A 22415-nucleotide genomic window follows, 5' to 3' on the forward strand; every position below is an offset into this window, starting at 1 on the left:
TTTAGGGACAGAAGTAGGGACAGTCTTAGTTGTTGAGGGACAGGGTGAATGTGTTAGTGAGGGATGGGGCCTCCAGAACTCCTTTCCTGGTGTTGGGCTGGTGCATGTCACTTTAGCTTTTTGTTTTGGAAGCATGAAATTTAATGGATATTGGGCTTGCAGGCACCAAACTTGGGCCTGTGGCAAGGTTTTTGGAAATGTGGTTAATACTGATTGTTTGGGTAATATTATCACTGGTTATATAAGCAGGTCGTATCTTAGGTGCATTACAAGTGTAGTATGTTCCTTTTGTGTATGTGCATATGTAGTATTGTATGTATGTTGTTAGGATGGTGCTTTTAAAATGTATATATTATAGTTATGAAAGGGGGAAGGGGTACAGTCAGGTTGGGTGGGGGTTTCTTGTTGGGGGGGGGGGAATTTTGGACCCTGGAAAGGACCCTGAAAAATCAAGGGCCGAAGATGAGAAGGAAGATGGCCTGGGAACTACACCAAGGACCATGTGAAATATGAAACGTAAAGACGGGCCATAAACTTTCTTGGACCCTGGAGTGCTGTATTTTTTTTTTTTTTTTTTTTTTCTCTGAGGCCATAAACTTTCATGGACCTAGGTGTGGAAAAGGCTACGAACTTGTGGACCTGTGGTGTTGGTGATGGAAAGGGAGGGAAAAAAAAATAAAAATAAATAAATAAATAAAAAAAATATAAAAAGATAAAAAAAAAAAGGGGGGGGGGTTTCTTGCTGTGTTGAGGGGAAGTAGTTGAGGGTCTGCCAAGATGGCTGTTTTTTTTTTGTTTAAGGCAGTGGGCCAGGAAAAGTGTTTACTTTCCTGCTTTAAATCCAGTATATAGGAATGAATGGGAGCATGAGTGAAGGTGTGAATGGGGTTGAATGTGAAGGAATAGATTTTTGTTTGTTTTCTTTTTTTTAGGAGGTTCCTGCTGGGGGTCCCTCAGGCTGCAAAGCCTGTAGACGCTGCACTATGTTCTTCAGAGATGGACTGTCGTAAGCTAGCATATCTGCACAAGTTTTTGTATGTCGGTGTGGTTTATTTTAGTTCATGTATCGTGGTTTTTGATTTCTGGAATGTTGTTTTTGTCTGTCTTATGTATTATGTATTGTGTTTTGATATTTTTATAATAAAAGAGATACAGGATGTAACTCAGGATCAGTAATGTATGTACACAGCGACTGCACCAGCAGAATAGTGAGTGCAGCTCTGGGGTATAAATCAGGAGGTAACTCAGGATCAGCAATGTATGTACACAGTGACTGCACCAGCAGAATAGTGAGTGCAGCTCTGGAACAGGATGTTACTCAGGATTAGTAATGTACTGTATGTACATAGTGACTGCACCAGCAGAATAGTGAGTGCAGCTCTGGAGTATAATACAGGATGTGACTCAGGATCAGTAATGTAATGTATGTACACAGTGACTGCACCAGCAGAATAGTGAGTGCAGCTCTGGGGTATAATACAGGATGTATCTCAGGATTAGTAATGTATGTACACAGTGACTGCCCCAGCAGAATAGTGAGTGCAGCTCTGGAGTATAATACAGGATGTGACTCAGGATCAGTAATGTAATGTATGTACACAGTGACTGCACCAGCAGAATAGTGAGTGCAGCTCTGGAGTATAATGCAGGATCAGTGTAATGTACGTTGTTCGGTCTTGCAGGGCAGCGAGATGAGTGCCGGCAGCAGTGATGTACAAGTATTCGTCCGTTTCCGTCCCACTCCACATTTTGCTCAGGACGTGATCATTCTGGATGCTGATAATAAGGTGAGGGGGGTGATCAGTGCTGGGGAGGTCTCGGTTCTGGCCTCCTATAATGGATGTCTTGTCTCCGTCAGGCCGTTGACATTCACCTTCGGAAGGATGATAAATTCGGCGTGGTCAATAACAAGCGATATGATTGGTCATTCAAAGTGGACGGAGTCCTTCACGATGCGTCCCAGGCCACGGTGTACGATGGTGTGGCCAAGTCTGTGGTAACACGAGGGTTACAAGGCTACAACGGTGAGCGGTGTGCCAGCAATGTATACAGGGATATTGGTGACTGTCTTAACCCTTTAATTTCAGTCTTTCTTTGCCCGTCAGTGACTGTGCTGTGTTTCTCTAGGTACAATCATGTGCTATGGACAGACAGGAGCCGGAAAGACGTACACCGTCACCGGCGCTACAGAGAACTACAAGAACCGCGGCGTCATACCCAGAGCACTGCAGCAGGTACTGATCCCGGGGGTGCGGGCAGTTCTGACTGTAATCTCCTGTCACACTCCAGTCACATCAAGAGCTGCACAGCAGGTAGTGAGCAGCTTTGTGAACGCAGCTTTGGATGTGACTGGAGATGATAATGTCGAGGTCCTTTCACCCGGCCTGACGTTATTCTGCCTCCATCCTGCAGGTAAAAAACACAAATATCCTGAACTAAAAGTAAAAAATATACTGCAAATAATGCATAAAGGTAATAATAATAATAAGGGTATTTAGTAAACATAATTTTGATCAAAATAATGAACAAGCCATCCCGCCACGTCACGGCAACCCTTGTGGGACAGTCCCTACTCTAGTATTTAAACAATGGCTTGTTCATTATTTTGATCAAAATTATGTTTACTAAATACCCTTATTATTATTATTACCTTTATGCATTATTTGCAGTATATTTTTTACTTTTAGTTCAGGATATTTGTGTTTTTTGCTTTTTGTTTTCTCTGGTTAATGGTCATGTGTTAATATGCACTTACATTGTGCATACACATTAACTTACTTTTCTCAGTTCAGATTTGTTTTTTATTTTTTTCTCCATCCTGCAGGTGTTTAAAGAGATCGATGAGCAGAGTGATCGCACAGTGACTGTGAGGATCTCGTACTTGGAGATCTACAACGAGACGCTGTTTGACCTCCTGTCCACCATGCCGGACGTCTCAGCCTCCGGCACACAGATGACCATAGTGGACGAGCCCCAGGGGGTGTCTGTGAAAGGGCTCTCACTCCATCACGCTGCAGACGAAGAGCACGCCCTGAACCTGCTGTTTGAGGTGAAACGCCATGGTGCCCATGTGGACGACGATGTTCTGGATTATCGGATGCTGAAGTGTAGATTGTCGGCTCTCACACATCATGTGGGCGGTCTGCACGGTGTCTGCTCCGCTCTACAGGTCACTATGTCACAGTGTCGCTATATTCCCTGCAGGGCGAGACCAACAGGATCATTGGGTCACACACCCTGAATAAGAGCTCCTCCCGATCCCACTGCATCTTCACCGTCCACCTGGAGGTGAGTGACGTACAGTGTCCGCAGCCACATCATACTGGGTATACTGTGTGTATGCCTGCTACAGGGCCTCACGTCTCATCCTCCAGTCACAGGCAAAGCTGCACTCACTGTCAGGTCTGATCCTCCAGCCACAGACAGAGCTGCACTCACTATTTTGCTGTTACATGGTGTCTTATCCTCCAGTCACCTCCAGAGCCATAGTCACTATTCTGCTATTACATCGTGTCTTATCCTTTATCCTCTAGTCACCTCCAGAGCAGTAGTCACTATTCTGCTGTTACATCGTATCTCATCCTCCAGTCACCTCCTGAGCTGTGGTCACTATTCTGCTGGTACATCATATCTTATCCTCTAGTCACCTCCAGAGCTGCAGTCACTATTCTGCTGTTACATCGTGTCTTATCCTTTATCCTCTAGTCACCTCCTGAGCTGCAGTCACTATTCTGCTGTTCCATCGTGTCTTCTCCTCCAGTCACCTTCAGAGCTGTGGTCACTATTCCATTGTGTCTCATACCCGATACCTGTTCTATGTGGACCCTGAGCTCCATAGACCCGATCATGTTCCTCTCACAGATGAGGATAGATTTGAGGGGTCCCCACAGACCACCCGCCACACTATATAAACCATTAACACCTTCTGATCTCTCTCATACCCTCAGCACTCAGGTTTGGGCACAGAATGCGCTGCCCCCGATGGACCACTGATCCAGTATGCCCCCCTGGATTTGGACCTCAGCGCATTGTCCTGGGAGCCTTGAAGACGGCGGCAGGGAATCAATTAACCTTTTATTCTCCAGTCTCACTCTAGGACGTTATCCGATGCAAAATACACGGTATCGAAGATTAACCTGGTGGACCTGGCAGGATCTGAGAGACTAGGAAAAACTAGGGTGAGCGGACGGCCGACGGTCTGTGCAGAGCGGCCAGAAACGGTGCTTCCCGGTGCCGGGGGCCACGTCTGCGGGGAGCCGGGACTGCGGGGAGAACATGCTCACCCTGGCCTGGTGTTGGCCTCCAGTCGGCATACACGCACGGAGATGATGCACGACAGAGCACACGCTCACTCTGCATCATTACAGTCTCTGGCCCGTGCTTTGCGTCCAGACCCCATTTTGCAGAGGATTTTGGACGTATGCCCCGGCGGGGACACAGAACTCCCTTAGTGTCAGCAGCCCTGACCTTTTTGCTCTGTTCCTCAGTCTGAAGGACAAGTCCTGAGAGAAGCCACTTACATCAACAAGTCTCTATCCTTCCTGGAGCAGACGATCGTGGCTCTGGCCGACCGCCGCGACCACGTGCCGTTCCGGCAAAGTAAACTGACTCACGCCCTCAAGGACTCCATCGGTAAGAAACCGTCAGCAGGATTGTGCACAGCCCATAACATAGAGGGGCCTGGCGTCAGCAGCACAGGTCCCAGAATGCAGACCATGAGCGAGCAGGGCGTGGTGGGAGACTTCTCAGGTAGCCCCTGTCGTGTCACACATAGGTAGAAGCAGGGGTCCCCACATTCCTCGTTTTCTTCTCCTGATTTTTAGGAGGGAACTGCATCACCGTCCTGGTGGCGAACATCTACGGAGAGGCGGCTCAGATCGACGAGACGGTGAGTCTGCCTGGGATGTGATAGGCTCAGGCAGGGGTAGGACATGTCTGCAGAGAGCGGTGTGCTCCCCCTAACTAGGCTGTGTACGTCCCATACCCCGCCGCTGTTGTCGCCACATAGTGTAGGATGTTCTGAGATGTGACTGTTCCAAATTAAAATGTCAAATCCAAGTACGTGCACGGAGGAGCCGCGCTGACACACTGAGCATCACGGCAGATCCCTCTTTATTACGTCATGACATCACGTTATATAGGAATTTCTTGGACATTCACTGTGGCGATATCATGGTCTCCTCTTACCTCTGTTTCTGTGCTGGCATTAGCAGACATACATCTCACCGGCTACAGGTAATAGTCTGCCCCCCAGCTGAAGAGTCCAGGGGTTTCACTTTGGTTTCGTTTCTCTGTTATTTCTAAGTCTTTAGACAAAGACATTATCTCAAGACGCGCAGGCAGATGTCTGTAGAATATCCAAAACGGAGTCACCATGGATAAATGTAAATCCTGCCGTCATCACTATTGATCTCAGCGTCCTCTCGTTTTCTCAGCTCTCCACTCTTCGCTTCGCCAGCAGGATGAGATGTGTCCCAGTAGAGACGGCCGTCGTTGAGCGCTGCGACCCTGTGGTAAGTCACCGCCGCACACCATGGAGTACCCACACCTCCAGGAAATGAATACCGGCAGGTGAGAGGTTAAATGCAGCCGCAGCAGGAGATATGGGACTGATGGGGTCATTACTGCTGTATTCAACTATTGTCCGCAGGGGAGAGCGGTAATTTGAGCACTGCCCACAGGAGGCGCCAGCAGGACAGAGGGATCTGCAGACAGTGTGTCCCCCAACACAGACGAGGGGGAACTGCAGACACAATGTGTCCCCCAACACAGACGAGGGGGAACTGCAGACACAATGTGTCCCCCAACACAGACGAGGGGGAACTGCAGACACAGTGTGGCCCCCAACACGGACGAGGGGGAACTGCAGACACAGTGTGTCCCCCAACACAGACTAGGGGGATCTGCAGACACAGTGTGTCCCTAACACAGATAAGGGGGAACTGCAGACACAGAGTGTCCCCCAACAAAGACAAGAGGGAACTGCAAACACAGTGTGTCCCCCAACACAGACGAGGGGGAACTGCAGACACAGTGTGTCCCCCAACAAAGACAAGAGGGAACTGCAAACACAGTGTGTCCCCCAACACAGACGAGGGGGAACTGCAGACACAGTGTGTCCCCCAACACAGACGAGGGGGAACTGCAGACACAGTGTGTCCCCCAACACAGACGAGGGGGAACTGCAGACACAGTGTGTCCCCCAACACAGACGAGGGGGAACTGCGGACACAGTGTGTCCCCCAACACAGACGAGGGGGAACTGCGGACACAGTGTGTCCCCCAACACAGACGAGGGGGAACTGCGGACACAGTGTGTCCCCCAACACAGACGAGGGGGAACTGCGGACACAGTGTGTCCCCCAACACAGACGAGGGGGAACTGCGGACACAGTGTGTCCCCCAACACAGACGAGGGGGAACTGCGGACACAGTGTGTCCCCCAACACAGACGAGGGGGAACTGCGGACACAGTGTGTCCCCCAACACAGACGAGGGGGAACTGCAAACACAGTGTGGCCCCAACACAGACGAGGGGGAACTGCGGACACAGTGTGGCCCCAACACAGACGAGGGGGAACTGCGGACACAGTGTGGCCCCAACACAGACGAGGGGGAACTGCAGACACAGTGTGTCCCCCAACACAGACGAGGGGGAACTGCAGACACAGTGTGTCCCCCAACACAGACGAGGGGGAACTGCAGACACAGTGTGTCCCCCAACACAGACGAGGGGGAACTGCAAACACAGTGTGGCCCCAACACAGACGAGGGGGAACTGCAGACACAGTGTCCCCCCCAACACAGACGAGGGGGAACTGCGGACACAGTGTGTACCCCAACACAGACGAGGGGGAACTGCGGACACAGTGTGTCCCCCAACACAGACGAGGGGGATATGTCCCCCAACACAGACGAGGGGGATCTGCAGACACAGTGTGTCCCTAACACAGATAAGGGGGAACTGCAGACAGAGTGTCCCCCAACACAGACGAGGGGGAACTGCAGACACAGTGTGTCCCTTAACACAGACGAGGGGGAACTGCAGACACAATGTGTCCCCCAACACAGATGAGGGGGAACTGCAGACACAGTGTGTCCCCCAACACAGATGAGGGGGAACTGCAGACACAGTGTGTCCCCCAACACAGATGAGGGGGAACTGCAGACACAGTGTGGCCCCAACAAAGACGAGGAGGAACTGCAGACACAGTGTGTCCCCCAACACAGACGAGGGGGGAACTGCAGACACAGTGTGTCCCCCAACACAGATGAGGGGGAACTGCGGACACTGTGTCCCCCAACACAGACGAGGGGGAACTGCAGACACAGTGTGTCCCCCAACACAGACGAGGGGGAACTGCAGACACAGTGTGTCCCCCAACACAGACGAGGGGGAACTGCAGACACAGTGTGTCCCCCAACACAGACGAGGGGGAACTGCAGACACAGTGTGTCCCCCAACACAGACGAGGGGGAACTGCAGACACAGTGTGTCCCCCAACACAGACGAGGGGGAACTGCAGACACAGTGTGTCCCCCAACACAGACGAGGGGGAACTGCAGACACAGTGTGTCCCCCAACACAGACGAGGGGGAACTGCGGACACAGTGTGTCCCCCAACACAGACGAGGGGGAACTGCGGACACAGTGTGTCCCCCAACACAGACGAGGGGGAACTGCAAACACAGTGTGGCCCCAACACAGACGGGGAACTGCAGACACAGTGTCCCCCCCAACACAGACGAGGGGGAACTGCAGACACAGTGTGTCCCCCAACACAGACGAGGGGGAACTGCGGACACAGTGTGTCCCCCAACACAGACGAGGGGGAACTGCGGACACAGTGTGTCCCCCAACACAGACGAGGGGGAACTGCGGACACAGTGTGTCCCCGGACACAGTGTGTCCCCCAACACAGACGAGGGGGAACTGCAGACACAGTGTGTCCGCCAACAAAGACAAGAGGGAACTGCAAACACAGTGTGTCCCCCAACACAGACGAGGGGGAACTGCAGACACAGTGTGTCCCCCAACACAGACGAGGGGGAACTGCAGACACAGTGTGTCCCCCAACACAGACGAGGGGGAACTGCAAACACAGTGTGGCCCCAACACAGACGAGGGGGAACTGCAGACACAGTGTCCCCCCCAACACAGACGAGGGGGAACTGCGGACACAGTGTGTACCCCAACACAGACGAGGGGGAACTGCGGACACAGTGTGTCCCCCAACACAGACGAGGGGGATATGTCCCCCAACACAGACGAGGGGGATCTGCAGACACAGTGTGTCCCTAACACAGATAAGGGGGAACTGCAGACAGAGTGTCCCCCAACACAGACGAGGGGGAACTGCAGACACAGTGTGTCCCTTAACACAGACGAGGGGGAACTGCAGACACAATGTGTCCCCCAACACAGATGAGGGGGAACTGCAGACACAGTGTGTCCCCCAACACAGATGAGGGGGAACTGCAGACACAGTGTGTCCCCCAACACAGATGAGGGGGAACTGCAGACACAGTGTGGCCCCAACAAAGACGAGGAGGAACTGCAGACACAGTGTGTCCCCCAACACAGACGAGGGGGGAACTGCAGACACAGTGTGTCCCCCAACACAGATGAGGGGGAACTGCGGACACTGTGTCCCCCAACACAGACGAGGGGGAACTGCAGACACAGTGTGTCCCCCAACACAGACGAGGGGGAACTGCAGACACAGTGTGTCCCCCAACACAGACGAGGGGGAACTGCAGACACAGTGTGTCCCCCAACACAGACGAGGGGGAACTGCAGACACAGTGTGTCCCCCAACACAGACGAGGGGGAACTGCAGACACAGTGTGTCCCCCAACACAGACGAGGGGGAACTGCAGACACAGTGTGTCCCCCAACACAGACGAGGGGGAACTGCAGACACAGTGTGTCCCCCAACACAGACGAGGGGGAACTGCGGACACAGTGTGTCCCCCAACACAGACGAGGGGGAACTGCGGACACAGTGTGTCCCCCAACACAGACGAGGGGGAACTGCAAACACAGTGTGGCCCCAACACAGACGGGGAACTGCAGACACAGTGTCCCCCCCAACACAGACGAGGGGGAACTGCAGACACAGTGTGTCCCCCAACACAGACGAGGGGGAACTGCGGACACAGTGTGTCCCCCAACACAGACGAGGGGGAACTGCGGACACAGTGTGTCCCCGGACACAGTGTGTCCCCCAACACAGACGAGGGGGAACTGCAGACACAGTGTGTCCGCCAACAAAGACAAGAGGGAACTGCAAACACAGTGTGTCCCCCAACACAGACGAGGGGGAACTGCAGACACAGTGTGTCCCCCCAACACAGACGAGGGGGAACTGCAGACACAGTGTGTCCCCCCAACACAGACGAGGGGGAACTGCAGACACAGTGTGGCCCCAACACAGACGAGGGGGAACTGCAGACACAGTGTGTCCCCAACACAGACGAGGGGGAACTGCAAACACAGTGTGGCCCCAACACAGACGAGGGGGAACTGCAGACACAGTGTGTCCCCCAACAAAGATAAGAGGGAACTGCAGACACAGTGTGTCCCCCAACACAGACAAGGGGGAACTGCAGACACAGTGTGTCCCCCAACACAGGCGAGGGGGAACTGCAGACACAGTGTGTCCCCCAACACAGACGAGGGGGAACTGCAGACACAGTGTGTCCCCCAACACAGATGAGGGGGAACTGCAGACACAGTGTGTCCCCGTCTAACACAGACGAGGGGGAACTGCAGACACAGTGTGTCCCCCAACACAGATGAGGGGGAACTGCAGACACAGTGTGTCCCCGTCTAACACACAGAGCTGATTTATGTCTATATGTTACTATACACGGGGCACAGAGGGGCTCCCCACAAACCTGAGCCCCCCATGTACTCCCCGAGAACTCTTCTGAATTACCAATTTCCTTTTTCGTCCTCAGCGAGTGTGTAAGAACCTGCAGAGAGAGATCGAGCACCTGAGGCGGGAGCTGGCCATCCATGACACCCTGGTAAGGTGCAGCTCTGGATGTGACTGGGGGATGGCGAATGCAGCTCTGGATATGACTGGGTTATGGTGAATGCAGCTCTTGATGTGACTGGGGGATGGTGAATCCAGCTCTGGATGTGACTGGAGTAACTACTTGATGCAGATTGTAGCTTTACCCTGTGAAGTGCTGTCCATGGTGTATTGCACGGGGGTATTTTTGGTATACACACATTTTCTGCACTGTTTTGTTGTTCCTTGTGCTTTATACTGCAGCTCTGCTTCTCCCGAGATACGAAAAAGCTTATATTTAGGTGCTTGAGCTGGTGGTGTACGGTGTGACATTACAGGGGTCCTGTTCTTGTGTTCTCAGAGCAGACGCCCCCCCTCCAGCTACGAGCCCTTCACCGATGCCCAGATGGCCGAGATCCGCGCTCAGGTCCGCCGGTATCTGGACGGTACACTGGACGAGATCGATGTGAGTGTGAGATGCTGACACCTGGATGACCGCAGGTGACGCAGACGCCATGTTTAACCCTTCCATTTCTCCTCCACAGATTGTGAATCTTAGGCAGATCCTGGAAGTTTTCTCCCAGTTTAAGATGATTCTGAAGTGAGTGTCTGCAGCCTCATCCGGGCTCCGCCTTCTCATACAAGCCCCTCCCCTTGGGGGAGGTGCTGCATTCTCATACAAGCCCCTCCCCTTGTGGAGGCTCCACCTTCTCATACAAGCCCCTCCCCTTGTGGCCGCCTCTCCCCTCTGTTGTCTGCCCTCCTGCTTGTGCTTCTATACAGCAGCCATTGTGATGAAGCAGAGCTGCAGTGTAAAGCATGGGGAGCACTAGCTGTTGATACTCTCTAGGATCTGTGGGGACAAGTCACCGGCTGCTGATTCTCCCAGATATTTTTTTTCCATGCACGATATTTGGGGTTGGGACATGGATTAACGCCAGTGTTCACACCTATTCCGGCAGCGCCATAGTCTGTACATGTCCCAAGGGGTTAAACGTGACGTGCAAGGGGACGCTGGAGCGTAGACTCGGAGGGTCGGGGATTGATGCGGTCCCTGTGCTTCAGCCAACAGGAGCAGGCGGTGGAGTCGCGGCTGAGGGAGAAATACACCATGATTGAGAAGAGCGACTCCGCGGCCATCGCTGCCGCGCAGAAGGTGAGTGACGGGGTCTGGCCGATCAGACTGGTAGCACAGAACATCCCCCACTAATACTGGGTATTCTGAGGAACTAGCCTGGAGTGCAGCTGCAGTGTAAAGCAACGGTTTACCATCTCTTATATATCGCGTGAATTCACTTAACCCCTTTAAGTCGTTGCCCTATGTGACTGCATCACCAGTGTGGCCAATGGCACACTATAGCGAGTTCCTCCATAATGTGAGCACTTAGATCACGATTAATCTCAGATCTCGGCCTTTGTGTAGGCGGCAGGCCGTCAGTCCGCTGTCGGGCCCACGTCATCACTGTGCTGGTGATTAACACCAGGCTTCATCACTATAAAGGTCAAGCATTTGTCATCAAGGGGTTATCCACCTCTTACCCCACTCCTATCGCGAGTAAGATAAGAAAACTTTATACTCCCCTCCCAAACCAGCAATGTCACATAACGCTGCAGCCAATCACAGGAGGCTAATGGGCTGCAGCGCTCACATCTCTCATCCACGTTCCAGTTTCATCCCACAGAAGCACAAGCGAAATTGCCCATTAGCAGCCGCTGATTGGCTGCAGCGCTTCTATGACACGACAATGTCACACAAGCACCGATAGACCTAGTGCAGACACGTCTGGTGGCGCCGGTGTGTGCGTGGGGGTGAGTATAAGGGTATAGTATTTAATAACGGGGTGGCCTGTTTAATATGGCAGCCAGAGCTGTAAGAAAACCTATATGTAGCTGTGGACTCATCCTGTGGAGATGCCATAACCCTTAAAGGGGTTTGGGGTCACACAATGAACTTGATGCTCCGCAGTGGGGGGCCAAGAATCCCCCCCAACCTCCATAACAGCAGAGCTGCACTGGCGTGGAAGGCACAGGGTGCGACATCGGCCCCTAAGGTGTTCTCTTGGAGAAACCTTGGACTTAAGTTGCCCTGGTCAGGACCAGAAGTTGTCCGCCAGCTTCCCGCAGGATGGCTGTGTCGTGATTGTCGTGCCGCGGTGCCTTCCGCATCCCCTTACCACGTGCTCCTCCTCCAGGCTGGCGTGCTGGATGCAGCAGACGGACACCTGGTCGGGGAGATGGATGGGAGCAGCTTTGGCATCGGAGCCGCTCCATTTTCTTCCAAGACGAACCGTTCCTTGTCTGCGAAAAAGTCCAAAGGCCGGAAATCAAAGGATCCGTCCAGGTGAGAGGAGGTAACGGGCCCTGGGCATCAGCACTCAGGAAGGTCTGACATGTCGGGAGCCCACGGAGGGGACGGGCCACCGCCGATCTCTTATCGCATTGGCTCACTGGTGGTGTTTCTGCCCCCCGTGCGGCGGAGGTTTGGTCTATGACATGGTTGGTATGGCTGCGGCACACAGTCCAGCGCTTACATTCTTCACTTTTCATTAAGTCCCACTAGCCGCAGAGAAGGGGCAGCGAGCCCGGCCCCCGCCAAGGAGCTAGAAGCCACTTCACCTTCGAAAACTATGATGTCCTTGTCCGCCCAGGAGCCGCCAAACAAGGAGCAGCAGGAAACCACAGCTATGGCCACCCAGCGGTCAGAGACGGCAGCAAAAGAGGAGGCCAGCCGACCTGGGTGAGAGTCGTAGTGTGTGTGGTGGATGACAGCTGTAGGCTTCTCGTGGAAAGTGGATCTACTGTCGTAGTCCTGGTCACCTCTGTTGGGGTATGGAGTGATCTGAAATCCATATTCTGTCTCATCAGCAACTATTACACTGCTTTACACTGCAGCACTGCTCGATTTAACTTGGCAATGATCAGTGACCCCAGCTTGGTTACATTGTCTGTCGGAGTCTGAAATCCACTCATAACGGGTTGATGTTGCTTTTCTATCCTTACACTGTACTTCACACTGCAGGTGTTACCGCTGTGCTCGAAATTTAACTATTAACCCTTTCAGGGCACTTTATAGATGCAAGAATTTCTCAGTCTCTGCTGTCATCCCCAGGACCCCTCCACCCAAAGCCGCAGCATTCGAAGACTTCAAGGTAGAAAGAGGCGGCGAACTGAACCGAATATTCAAGGAGAATAAATCCACCCTGGCCAAGCAACGAGGGAAACTAAAGGAGGTCACTCAGCGGATAAACCTCATCAAGAAAGAAATCGACACAACGAGCCAGAACCTCAACATAGCCAAACTGGAGAGGGAGAAGCAAGGTAATCACCCAGCCTGCGGAGGACTACAGGTCCCAGCATCAGTTATTGTAGTCTTACTGATCAAAAGTTACATCCTGTATTATCCTCCAGAACTGCACTCACTATTCTGCTGGTGCAGTCACTGTGTACATACATTACTGATCCTGAGTTACCTCCTGTATTATACCCCAGAGCTGCACTCACTATTCTGCTGGTGCAGTCACTGTGTACATACATTACATTACTGATCCTGAGTTACCTCCTGTATTATACTCCAGAGCCGCACTCACTATTCTGCTGGTGCAGTCACTGTGTACATACATTACATTACTGATCCTGAGTTACATCCTGTTGTGAAGGGTTAATACTAAAATCAGAGTTGAAGTTTCGTTTTAGCCATTCTCTGGAGGTTTCGTTTCTCCGTTTTTGTTGTTGTAAGATAAATTTTTATAATTGGCATGGGCTGTCATGAAACCAGACTGTTCCCATCTGTATAAGATAAGGGAGGCGGGGGTGTAAATCTCTGAAGAATATGCCATTATACTACTTTCTACGCTATCTAGGTACGGACATATATGTAGTTTCCGGTTTTCTTGCAATATTATTGGCTTATAAAGTGAAATGATGCTATTGGTACTTGAGAACCTTGCATAATTAAGCAAAAGATTATAAAAGATGTGACTAAAATAAAGGGGCTTAGTGATCTGCCTCGATCCTCCCGTACAGAGACCCCAGTCTCCGTGTGGTCATTTGAGTTGCTAGCAACACTGGAATAATTTGGAAATCACTGGCTCAACCGTGAAGGGTTAATTTAGCCCTCCCTAAATAGCTACCTCGACAGTGGCACGCAACGCGACACTGTATTATACCCCAGAGCTGCACTCACTATTCTGCTGGTGCAATCACTGTGTACATACATTACTGATCCTGAGTTACATCCTGTATTATACTCCAGAGCTGCACTCACTATTCTGCTGGTGCAGTCACTGTGTACTTACATTACTGATCCTGAGTTACATCCTGTATTATATTCCAGAGCTGCACTCACTATTCTGCTGGTGCAGTCACTGTGTACATACATTACTGATCCTGAGTTACATCTTGTATTATACCCCAGAGCTGCACTCACTATTCTGCTGGTGCAGTCACTGTGTACATACATTACATTACTGATCCTGAGTTACATCCTGTATTATACCCCAGAGCTGCACTCACTATTCTGCTGGTGCAGTCACTGTGTACATACATTACATTACTGATCCTGAGTTACATCCTGTATTATACCCCAGAGCTGCACTCACTATTCTGCTGGTGCAGTCACTGTCCTTACATCACTCATCTGGGTGCTGTGCTCAGTGTCACAGGCCGTGATCCCTTGTGTACGGTGTGTCTCCCCTTAGGTGCGTACATCAGTGATGAGGGGCAGGTAATCATTGATGAGCAGGAGTTCGGCTGGATCTGCAGACTCAAGGACCTGAAGAAGCAGTACCGGGCGGACTATGACGAGCTGCAGGATCTGAAGGCTGAGGTGCAGTACTGCCAGAAGCTGGTGGATCAGTGCCGGCAGCGGCTGCTTACAGGTGAGCTGTGGACCCCGGACTCGTGACCTAGTGAATAAAGGATTTGTCTGTGGCATCAGGACCCGACGGCTGTGAAATCTGCTGCCTGTTCAGTAACAGACCCGGCCGTGCACCTTATCCCTGCGATGGACTATGGGGGACCATCGATTCCATCCAGGATCAGATACGTTATTTGTGATACCTATATAGCGCCATTAATTTACAGGCCTCATCATCTCTGCCCCCATCGGGGCTCACAATCTACATTCCCGATCAGTCTGTGGAATGTGGGAGGAAACCCAGGAAAATACGGAGAACATACAAACTCCTCGCAGATGTCCTTGATGGGACTTCAATCTTGGACTCCAGCGCTGCAAAACAGTACTAACCACTGAGCCACCGTGCTGCGCTATATACAGTACAGTACTATCCACTGAGCCACCGTTCTGCCCTATATATAGTACAGTACTATCCACTGAGCCAGCGTGCTGCCCTATATAGTACAGTACTAACCACTGAGCCAGCGTGCTGCCCTATATATAGTACAGTACTATCCATTGAGCCACCGTGCTGCCCTATATATAGTACAGTACTATCCATTGAGCCACCGTTCTGCCCTATATATAGTACAGTACTATCCACTGAGCCACCGTTCTGCCCTATATATAGTACAGTACTATCCACTGAGCCAGCGTGCTTCCCTATATAGTACAGTACTAACCACTGAGCCACCGTTCTGCCCTATATATAGTACAGTACTATCCACTGAGCCAGCGTGCTGCCCTATATAGTACAGTACTAACCACTGAGCCAGCGTGCTGCCCTATATATAGTACAGTACTATCCATTGAGCCACCGTGCTGCCCTATATATAGTACAGTACTATCCATTGAGCCACCGTGCTGCCCTATATAGTACAGTACTAACCACTGAGCCACCGTGCTGCCCTATATATAGTATAGTACTATCCACTGAGCCAGCGTGCTGCCCTATATAGTACAGTACTAACCACTGAGCCAGCATGCTGCCCTATATAGTACAGTACTAACCACCGAGCCACCGTGCTGCCCTATATAGTACAGTACTAACCACTGAGCCACCGTGCTGCCCTATATAGTACAGTACTAACCACTGAGCCACCGTGCTGTCCTATATATAGTACAGTACTAACCACTGAGCCAGCGTGCTGCCCTATATATAGTACAGTACTATCCACTGAGCCAGCGTGCTGCCCTATATAGTACAGTACTAACCACTGAGCCACCGTGCTGCCCTATATAGTACAGTGCTAACCACTGAGCCACCGTGCTGTCCTATATATAGTACAGTGCTAACCACTGAGCCAGCGTGCTGCCCTATATATAGTACAGTGCTAACCACTGAGCCACCGTGCTGCCCTATATAGTACAGTACTAACCACTGAGCCAGCGTGCTGTCCTATATAGTACAGTACTAACCACTGAGCCACCGTGCTGTCCTATATAGTACAGTACTAACCACTGAGCCACCGTGCTGCCCTATATAGTACAGTACTAACCACTGAGCCACCGTGCTGCCCTATATAGTACAGTACTAACCACTGAGCCACCGTGCTGCCCTATATAGTACAGTACTAACCACTGAGCAGCTCACCTTAATAAGCTCCTCCCATTATGAAGAACATTGAGGCTCCACCTCCTTGTCTATGTTCAGCAGTTTCCCGATTTCTTTACCGTGCTTGTATAAAATCTTCCTCCCATGTAGACCAAGCAGATCTGTAGTGTAAAGCATAGGGGAAAGCTAAAACAGCCTCTCAGGAGGACAACAATGAGTTTAGTGTCCTAGATAAGAAAGCAGGAATCAGTGATCATAGTGGAAGTGGAGCAGAGCAGCAGGATAAAGCATGGCAAGGACAGGACACCTGTCTCGTGGGAGGGGAGGTGGATTTTGGGGATGGTCTTCTGTTAGTCGCTGTGTTGTCACTATGGACACACGTGCTCCTGTAATATCCACAAGGGCTATCGGAGGGGAGGCGGGGGGGTACAGTGGAGCATTGGTGATGGCGGATTCCTGTCCCGGGTCCAGTTAATAACGTTCTACCATCTTGTCTTAGAGTTTGAGATCTGGTACAATGAGTCGTTCGTCATCCCGGAGGACGTGCAGAATTCTGTGAAAGTATCCGACCCCTTGAGACCCTCGCTGATCCCGGTGAATAAGCTGCTGTCCCTGGTGAGTGTCTGCCCCCCATAGACAGAGGTGCAGCCTGTGATCGCCCCCCGAGACCCTCGATGATCCCAGTGAGTAAGCTGCTGTCCCTGGTGTCTGTCCCCCTTAGACAGAGGTGCAGCCTGTGATCGGCCCCTGAGACCCTCAATGATCCCGGTGAATAAGCTGCTGTCCCTGGTGTCTGCCCCCCTTAGACAGAGGTGCAGCCTGTGATCGCCCCCCCGAGACCCTCGCTGATCCCGGTGAATAAGCTGCTGTCCCTGGTCAGTGTCTGCCCCCCATAGACAGAGGTGCAGCCTGTGATCGCCCCCCGAGACCCTCGCTGATCCCGGAGAATAAGCTGCTGTCCCTGGTGAGTGTCTGCCCCCCTTAGACAGAGGTGCAGCCTGTGATCGCCCCCCGAGACCCTCGCTGATCCCGGTGAATAAGCTGCTGTCCCTGGTCAGTGTCTGCCCCCCATAGACAGAGGTGCAGCCTGTGATCGCCCCCCGAGACCCTCGATGATCCCGGTGAATAAGCTGCTGTCCCTGGTGAGTGTCTGCCCCCCATAGACAGAGGTGCAGCCTGTGATCGCCCCCCGAGACCCTCGCTGATCCCGGAGAATAAGCTGCTGTCCCTGGTGAGTGTCTGCCCCCCTTAGACAGAGGTGCAGCCTGTGATCGCCCCCCCGAGACCCTCGCTGATCCCGGAGAATAAGCTGCTGTCCCTGGTGAGTGTCTGCCCCCCATAGACAGAGGTGCAGCCTGTGATCGCCCCCCCGAGACCCTCGCTGATCCCGGAGAATAAGCTACTGTCCCTGGTGAGTGTCTGCCCCCCATAGACAGAGGTGCAGCCTGTGATCGCCCCCCCGAGACCCTCGATGATCCCGGTGAATAAGCTGCTGTCCCTGGTGAGTGTCTGCCCCCCTTAGACAGAGGTGCAGCCTGTGATCGCCCCCCGCGACCCTCGCTGATCCCGGTGAATAAGCTGCTGTCCCTGGTCAGTGTCTGCCCCCCATAGACAGAGGTGCAGCCTGTGATCGCCCCCCGAGACCCTCGATGATCCCGGTGAATAAGCTGCTGTCCCTGGTGAGTGTCTGCCCCCCATAGACAGAGGTGCAGCCTGTGATCGCCCCCCGAGACCCTCGCTGATCCCGGTGAATAAGCTGCTGTCCCTGGTGAGTGTCTGCCCCCCATAGACAGAGGTGCAGCCTGTGATCGCCCCCAGAGACCCTCGATGATCCCGGTGAATAAGCTGCTGTCCCTGGTGAGTGTCTGCCCCCCATAGACAGAGGTGCAGCCTGTGATCGCCCCCCGAGACCCTCGCTGATCCCGGAGAATAAGCTGCTGTCCCTGGTCAGTGTCTGCCCACCTTAGACAGAGGTGCAGCCTGTGATCGCCCCCCAAGACCCTCGATGATCCCGGTGAATAAGCTGCTGTCCCTGGTCAGTGTCTGCCCCCCATAGACAGAGGTGCAGCCTGTGATCGCCCCCCGAGACCCTCGATGATCCCGGTGAATAAGCTGCTGTCCCTGGTGAGTGTCTGCCCCCCATAGACAGAGGTGCAGCCTGTGATCGCCCCCCGAGACCCTCGATGATCCTGGTGAATAAGCTGCTGTCCCTGGTCAGTGTCTGCCCCCATAGACAGAGGTGCAGCCTGTGATCGCCCCCCCGAGACCCTCGCTGATCTCGGTGAATAAGCTGCTGTCCCTGGTGAGTGTCTGCCCCCCATAGACAGAGGTGCAGCCTGTGATCGCCCCCAGAGACCCTCGATGATCCCGGTGAATAAGCTGCTGTCCCTGGTCAGTGTCTGCCCCCCATAGACAGAGGTGCAGCCTGTGATCGCCCCCCGAGACCCTCGATGATCCCGGTGAATAAGCTGCTGTCCCTGGTGAGTGTCTGCCCCCCATAGACAGAGGTGCAGCCTGTGATCGCCCCCCGAGACCCTCGATGATCCCGGTGAATAAGCTGCTGTCCCTGGTGAGTGTCTGCCCCCCATAGACAGAGGTGCAGCCTGTGATCGCCCCCCCCGAGACCCTCGCTGATCCCGGTGAATAAGCTGCTGTCCCTGGTCAGTGTCTGCCCCCCATAGACAGAGGTGCAGCCTGTGATCGCCCCCCGAGACCCTCGATGATCCCGGTGAATAAGCTGCTGTCCCTGGTCAGTGTCTGCCCCCCATAGACAGAGGTGCAGCCTGTGATCGCCCCCCTCGCTGATCCCGGTGAATAAGCTGCTGTCCCTGGTCAGTGTCTGCCCCCCATAGACAGAGGTTGCAGCCTGTGATCGCCCCCAGAGACCCTCGATGATCCCGGTGAATAAGCTGCTGTCCCTGGTGAGTGTCTGCCCCCCATAGACAGAGGTGCAGCCTGTGATCGCCCCCCCCGAGACCCTCGCTGATCCCGGAGAATAAGCTGCTGTCCCTGGTGAGTGTCTGCCCCCCTTAGACAGAGGTGCAGCCTGTGATCGCCCCCCAAGACCCTCGATGATCCCGGTGAATAAGCTGCTGTCCCTGGTGAGTGTCTGCCCCATAGACAGAGGTGCAGCCTGTGATCGCCCCCCGAGACCCTCGATGATCCCGGAGAATAAGCTGCTGTCCCTGGTGAGTGTCTGCCCCCCATAGACAGAGGTGCAGCCTGTGATCGCCCCCCGAGACCCTCGATGATCTCGGTGAATAAGCTGCTGTCCCTGGTCAGTGTCTGCCCCCCATAGACAGAGGTGCAGCCTGTGATCGCCCCCCCGAGACCCTCGCTGATCCCGGTGAATAAGCTGCTGTCCCTGGTCAGTGTCTGCCCCCCATAGACAGAGGTGCAGCCTGTGATCGTCCCAGAGACCCTCGCTGATCCCGGTGAATAAGCTGCTGTCCCTGGTGAGTGTCTGCCCCCCATAGAGGTGCAGCCTGTGATCGCCCCCCGAGACCCTCGGTGATCCCGGTGAATAAGCTGCTGTCCCTGGTCAGTGTCTGCCCCCCATAGACAGAGGTGCAGCCTGTGATCGCCCCCCGAGACCCTCGATGATCCCGGTGAATAAGCTGCTGTCCCTGGTGAGTGTCTGCCCCCCATAGACAGAGGTGCAGCCTGTGATCGCCCTCCGAGACCCTCGCTGATCCCGGTGAATAAGCTGCTGTCCCTGGTGAGTGTCTGCCCCCCATAGACAGAGGTGCAGCCTGTGATCGCCCCCAGAGACCCTCGATGATCCCGGTGAATAAGCTGCTGTCCCTGGTCAGTGTCTGCCCCCCATAGACAGAGGTGCAGCCTGTGATCGCCCCCCGAGACGCTCGCTGATCCCGGTGAATAAGCTGCTGTCCCTGGTGAGTGTCTGCCCCCCATAGACAGAGGTGCAGCCTGTGATCGCCCCCCCGAGACCCTCGGTGATCCCGGTGAATAAGCTGCTGTCCCTGGTCAGTGTCTGCCCCCCATAGACAGAGGTGCAGCCTGTGATCGTCCCAGAGACCCTCGCTGATCCCGGTGAATAAGCTGCTGTCCCTGGTGAGTGTCTGCCCCCCATAGACAGAGGTGCAGCCTGTGATCGCCCCCCGAGACCCTCGCTGATCCCGGAGAATAAGCTGCTGTCCCTGGTGAGTGTCTGCCCCCCATAGACAGAGGTGCAGCCTGTGATCGCCCCCCGAGACCCTCGCTGATCCCGGTGAATAAGCTGCTGTCCCTGGTGAGTGTCTGCCCCCCATAGACAGAGGTGCAGCCTGTAATCGCCCCCCGAGACCCTCGATGATCCCGGTGAATAAGCTGCTGTCCCTGGTCAGTGTCTGCCCCCCATAGACAGAGGTGCAGCCTGTGATCGCCCCCCAAGACCCTCGATGATCCCGGTGAATAAGCTGCTGTCCCTGGTCAGTGTCTGCCCCCCATAGACAGAGGTGCAGCCTGTGATCGCCCCCCGAGACCCTCGCTGATCCCGGTGAATAAGCTGCTGTCCCTGGTCAGTGTCTGCCCCCCATAGACAGAGGTGCAGCCTGTTATCGCCCCCCGAGACCCTCGCTGATCCCGGTGAATAAGCTGCTGTCCCTGGTCAGTGTCTGCCCCCCATAGACAGAGGTGCAGCCTGTGATCGCCCCCCCGAGACCCTCGATGATCCCGGTGAATAAGCTGCTGTCCCTGGTGAGTGTCTGCCCCCATAGACAGAGGTGCAGCCTGTGATCACCCCCCGAGTCCCTCGCTGATCCCGGTGAATAAGCTGCTGTCCGGAGCAGACGCCAGAGACGCGCGCCCTCCATTCCGGTGTCACACCTCAAATTCAGAAGATACCAACCGGCCGCAGGGACTGAGAAAGGCTGAACTCATAGGAGTTGTAAAAAGGGGGACAATGTTCTTACCAAAATTTACAACACACCCAGGCCGCCCGCAGCACAGAGTATTTAACGCCTTTCATCGCCTTACATTTTACAGGATGAAGACGAGCAGGAGAGATGCGACAAGCTTCAGCGGGAGATATTAATGGAGCCGCCGGGGGCCCTCCCGTTCAACATCGCCAGAATCACAACCGATCGAAAGGCGAGTGCCGATATTAATGGTGACAGTACGGTTATATGAGGACGCCGACAATTCTTACATTATTGTCTCTCCGTGCAGCACAATTACACCCGCGCCCAGGCTCAGCTCACCCCGGCCAAGAAGAAAGCCGGAATAATCACAAGCAGCGTGAAGAGCAAACCCCCCTCCATGCTGATGGCCATGTAATAACTGTCCGATGAGGCCTTGTCACCACCAGGGGGCACCGTGTCAGCATCTCTACCACCAGGGGGCACCGTGTCACCATCTCTACCACCAGGGGGCACCGTGTCACCATCTCTACCACCAGGGGGCACCGTGTCACCATCTCTACCACCGGGGGCACCGTGTCACCATCTCTACCACCAGCGGGCACCATCTCTACCACCAGAGGGCGCCTTGTCACAAGCTTCTGCCACCAGAGGGCACTGCACTGACCCCGCTGTAAAGTGGGAACAATCTGGGGGTAATGTCTCATACTGTAATAAAGGTGGTGACACATAAGCCGCGGCGAGGATTTCACCTCTGTCTCTACTAGTAAGATCAAGCACCGCAGCACATACACACGAGCCGTCCCTCTGCGGCCTCCATTGTTGGGTATTGTCTACATCCATGGTGGTCTAGGACACGGAAAGGATAAATGTCTGGGTCCCTGGTGGTCGCCAGCGATGGTATAAATGGAAATTTTGAAATAGTCCGTGAACGATTCCATGGTGGTCTAGAGCAGTGGGATAGTTAATTCCAATATTTCTGGTAGTGTACAGCATTGATGGGGATTGTATGGATCCCTGGTGGTCTAGGGCAGTGAGGGGTTATTGTACGGATCCCTGGTTGGCTAGGGCATTGAGGGGTTATTGTA

At 53.6% G+C, this 22415-nt stretch overlaps 1 protein-coding gene across 7 annotated transcripts in view; it reads left to right on the plus strand.

Annotated features, from left to right (window-relative positions):
• KIF9 (kinesin family member 9) overlaps positions 1 to 22060 on the plus strand; it is a 50776-nt gene extending 28716 nt beyond the window's left edge. For 6 of the 7 annotated variants that reach the window (XM_073551170.1, XM_073551168.1, XM_073551167.1 and 3 more), the window contains 20 exons: positions 1683 to 1787; positions 1859 to 2024; positions 2128 to 2234; positions 2825 to 3049; positions 3205 to 3288; positions 4086 to 4178; positions 4488 to 4632; positions 4824 to 4888; positions 5436 to 5513; positions 9964 to 10032; positions 10381 to 10485; positions 10565 to 10620; positions 11085 to 11175; positions 12212 to 12360; positions 12571 to 12756; positions 13129 to 13337; positions 14717 to 14896; positions 16968 to 17083; positions 21455 to 21559; positions 21638 to 22060. In XM_073551170.1, coding sequence (XP_073407271.1) covers positions 1692 to 1787; positions 1859 to 2024; positions 2128 to 2234; positions 2825 to 3049; positions 3205 to 3288; positions 4086 to 4178; positions 4488 to 4632; positions 4824 to 4888; positions 5436 to 5513; positions 9964 to 10032; positions 10381 to 10485; positions 10565 to 10620; positions 11085 to 11175; positions 12212 to 12360; positions 12571 to 12756; positions 13129 to 13337; positions 14717 to 14896; positions 16968 to 17083; positions 21455 to 21559; positions 21638 to 21745 — 2433 coding nt within the window. In that variant the 5' untranslated portion in view covers positions 1683 to 1691 and the 3' untranslated portion in view covers positions 21746 to 22060. Of the gene's footprint in view, positions 1 to 932; positions 1007 to 1682; positions 1788 to 1858; positions 2025 to 2127; positions 2235 to 2824; positions 3050 to 3204; positions 3289 to 4085; positions 4179 to 4487; positions 4633 to 4823; positions 4889 to 5435; positions 5514 to 9963; positions 10033 to 10380; positions 10486 to 10564; positions 10621 to 11084; positions 11176 to 12211; positions 12361 to 12570; positions 12757 to 13128; positions 13338 to 14716; positions 14897 to 16967; positions 17084 to 21454; positions 21560 to 21637 lie in introns of all 7 variants that reach the window. The other variant, XM_073551171.1, reaches the window with a different exon arrangement.
• Positions 22061 to 22415: the final 355 nt, after the last annotated feature.

Source organism: Dendrobates tinctorius, unplaced genomic scaffold (assembly GCF_039654945.1).
Source record: "Dendrobates tinctorius isolate UK_male_01 unplaced genomic scaffold, ASM3965494v1 ptg000173l, whole genome shotgun sequence".
NCBI lineage: Eukaryota > Metazoa > Chordata > Amphibia > Anura > Dendrobatidae > Dendrobates > Dendrobates tinctorius.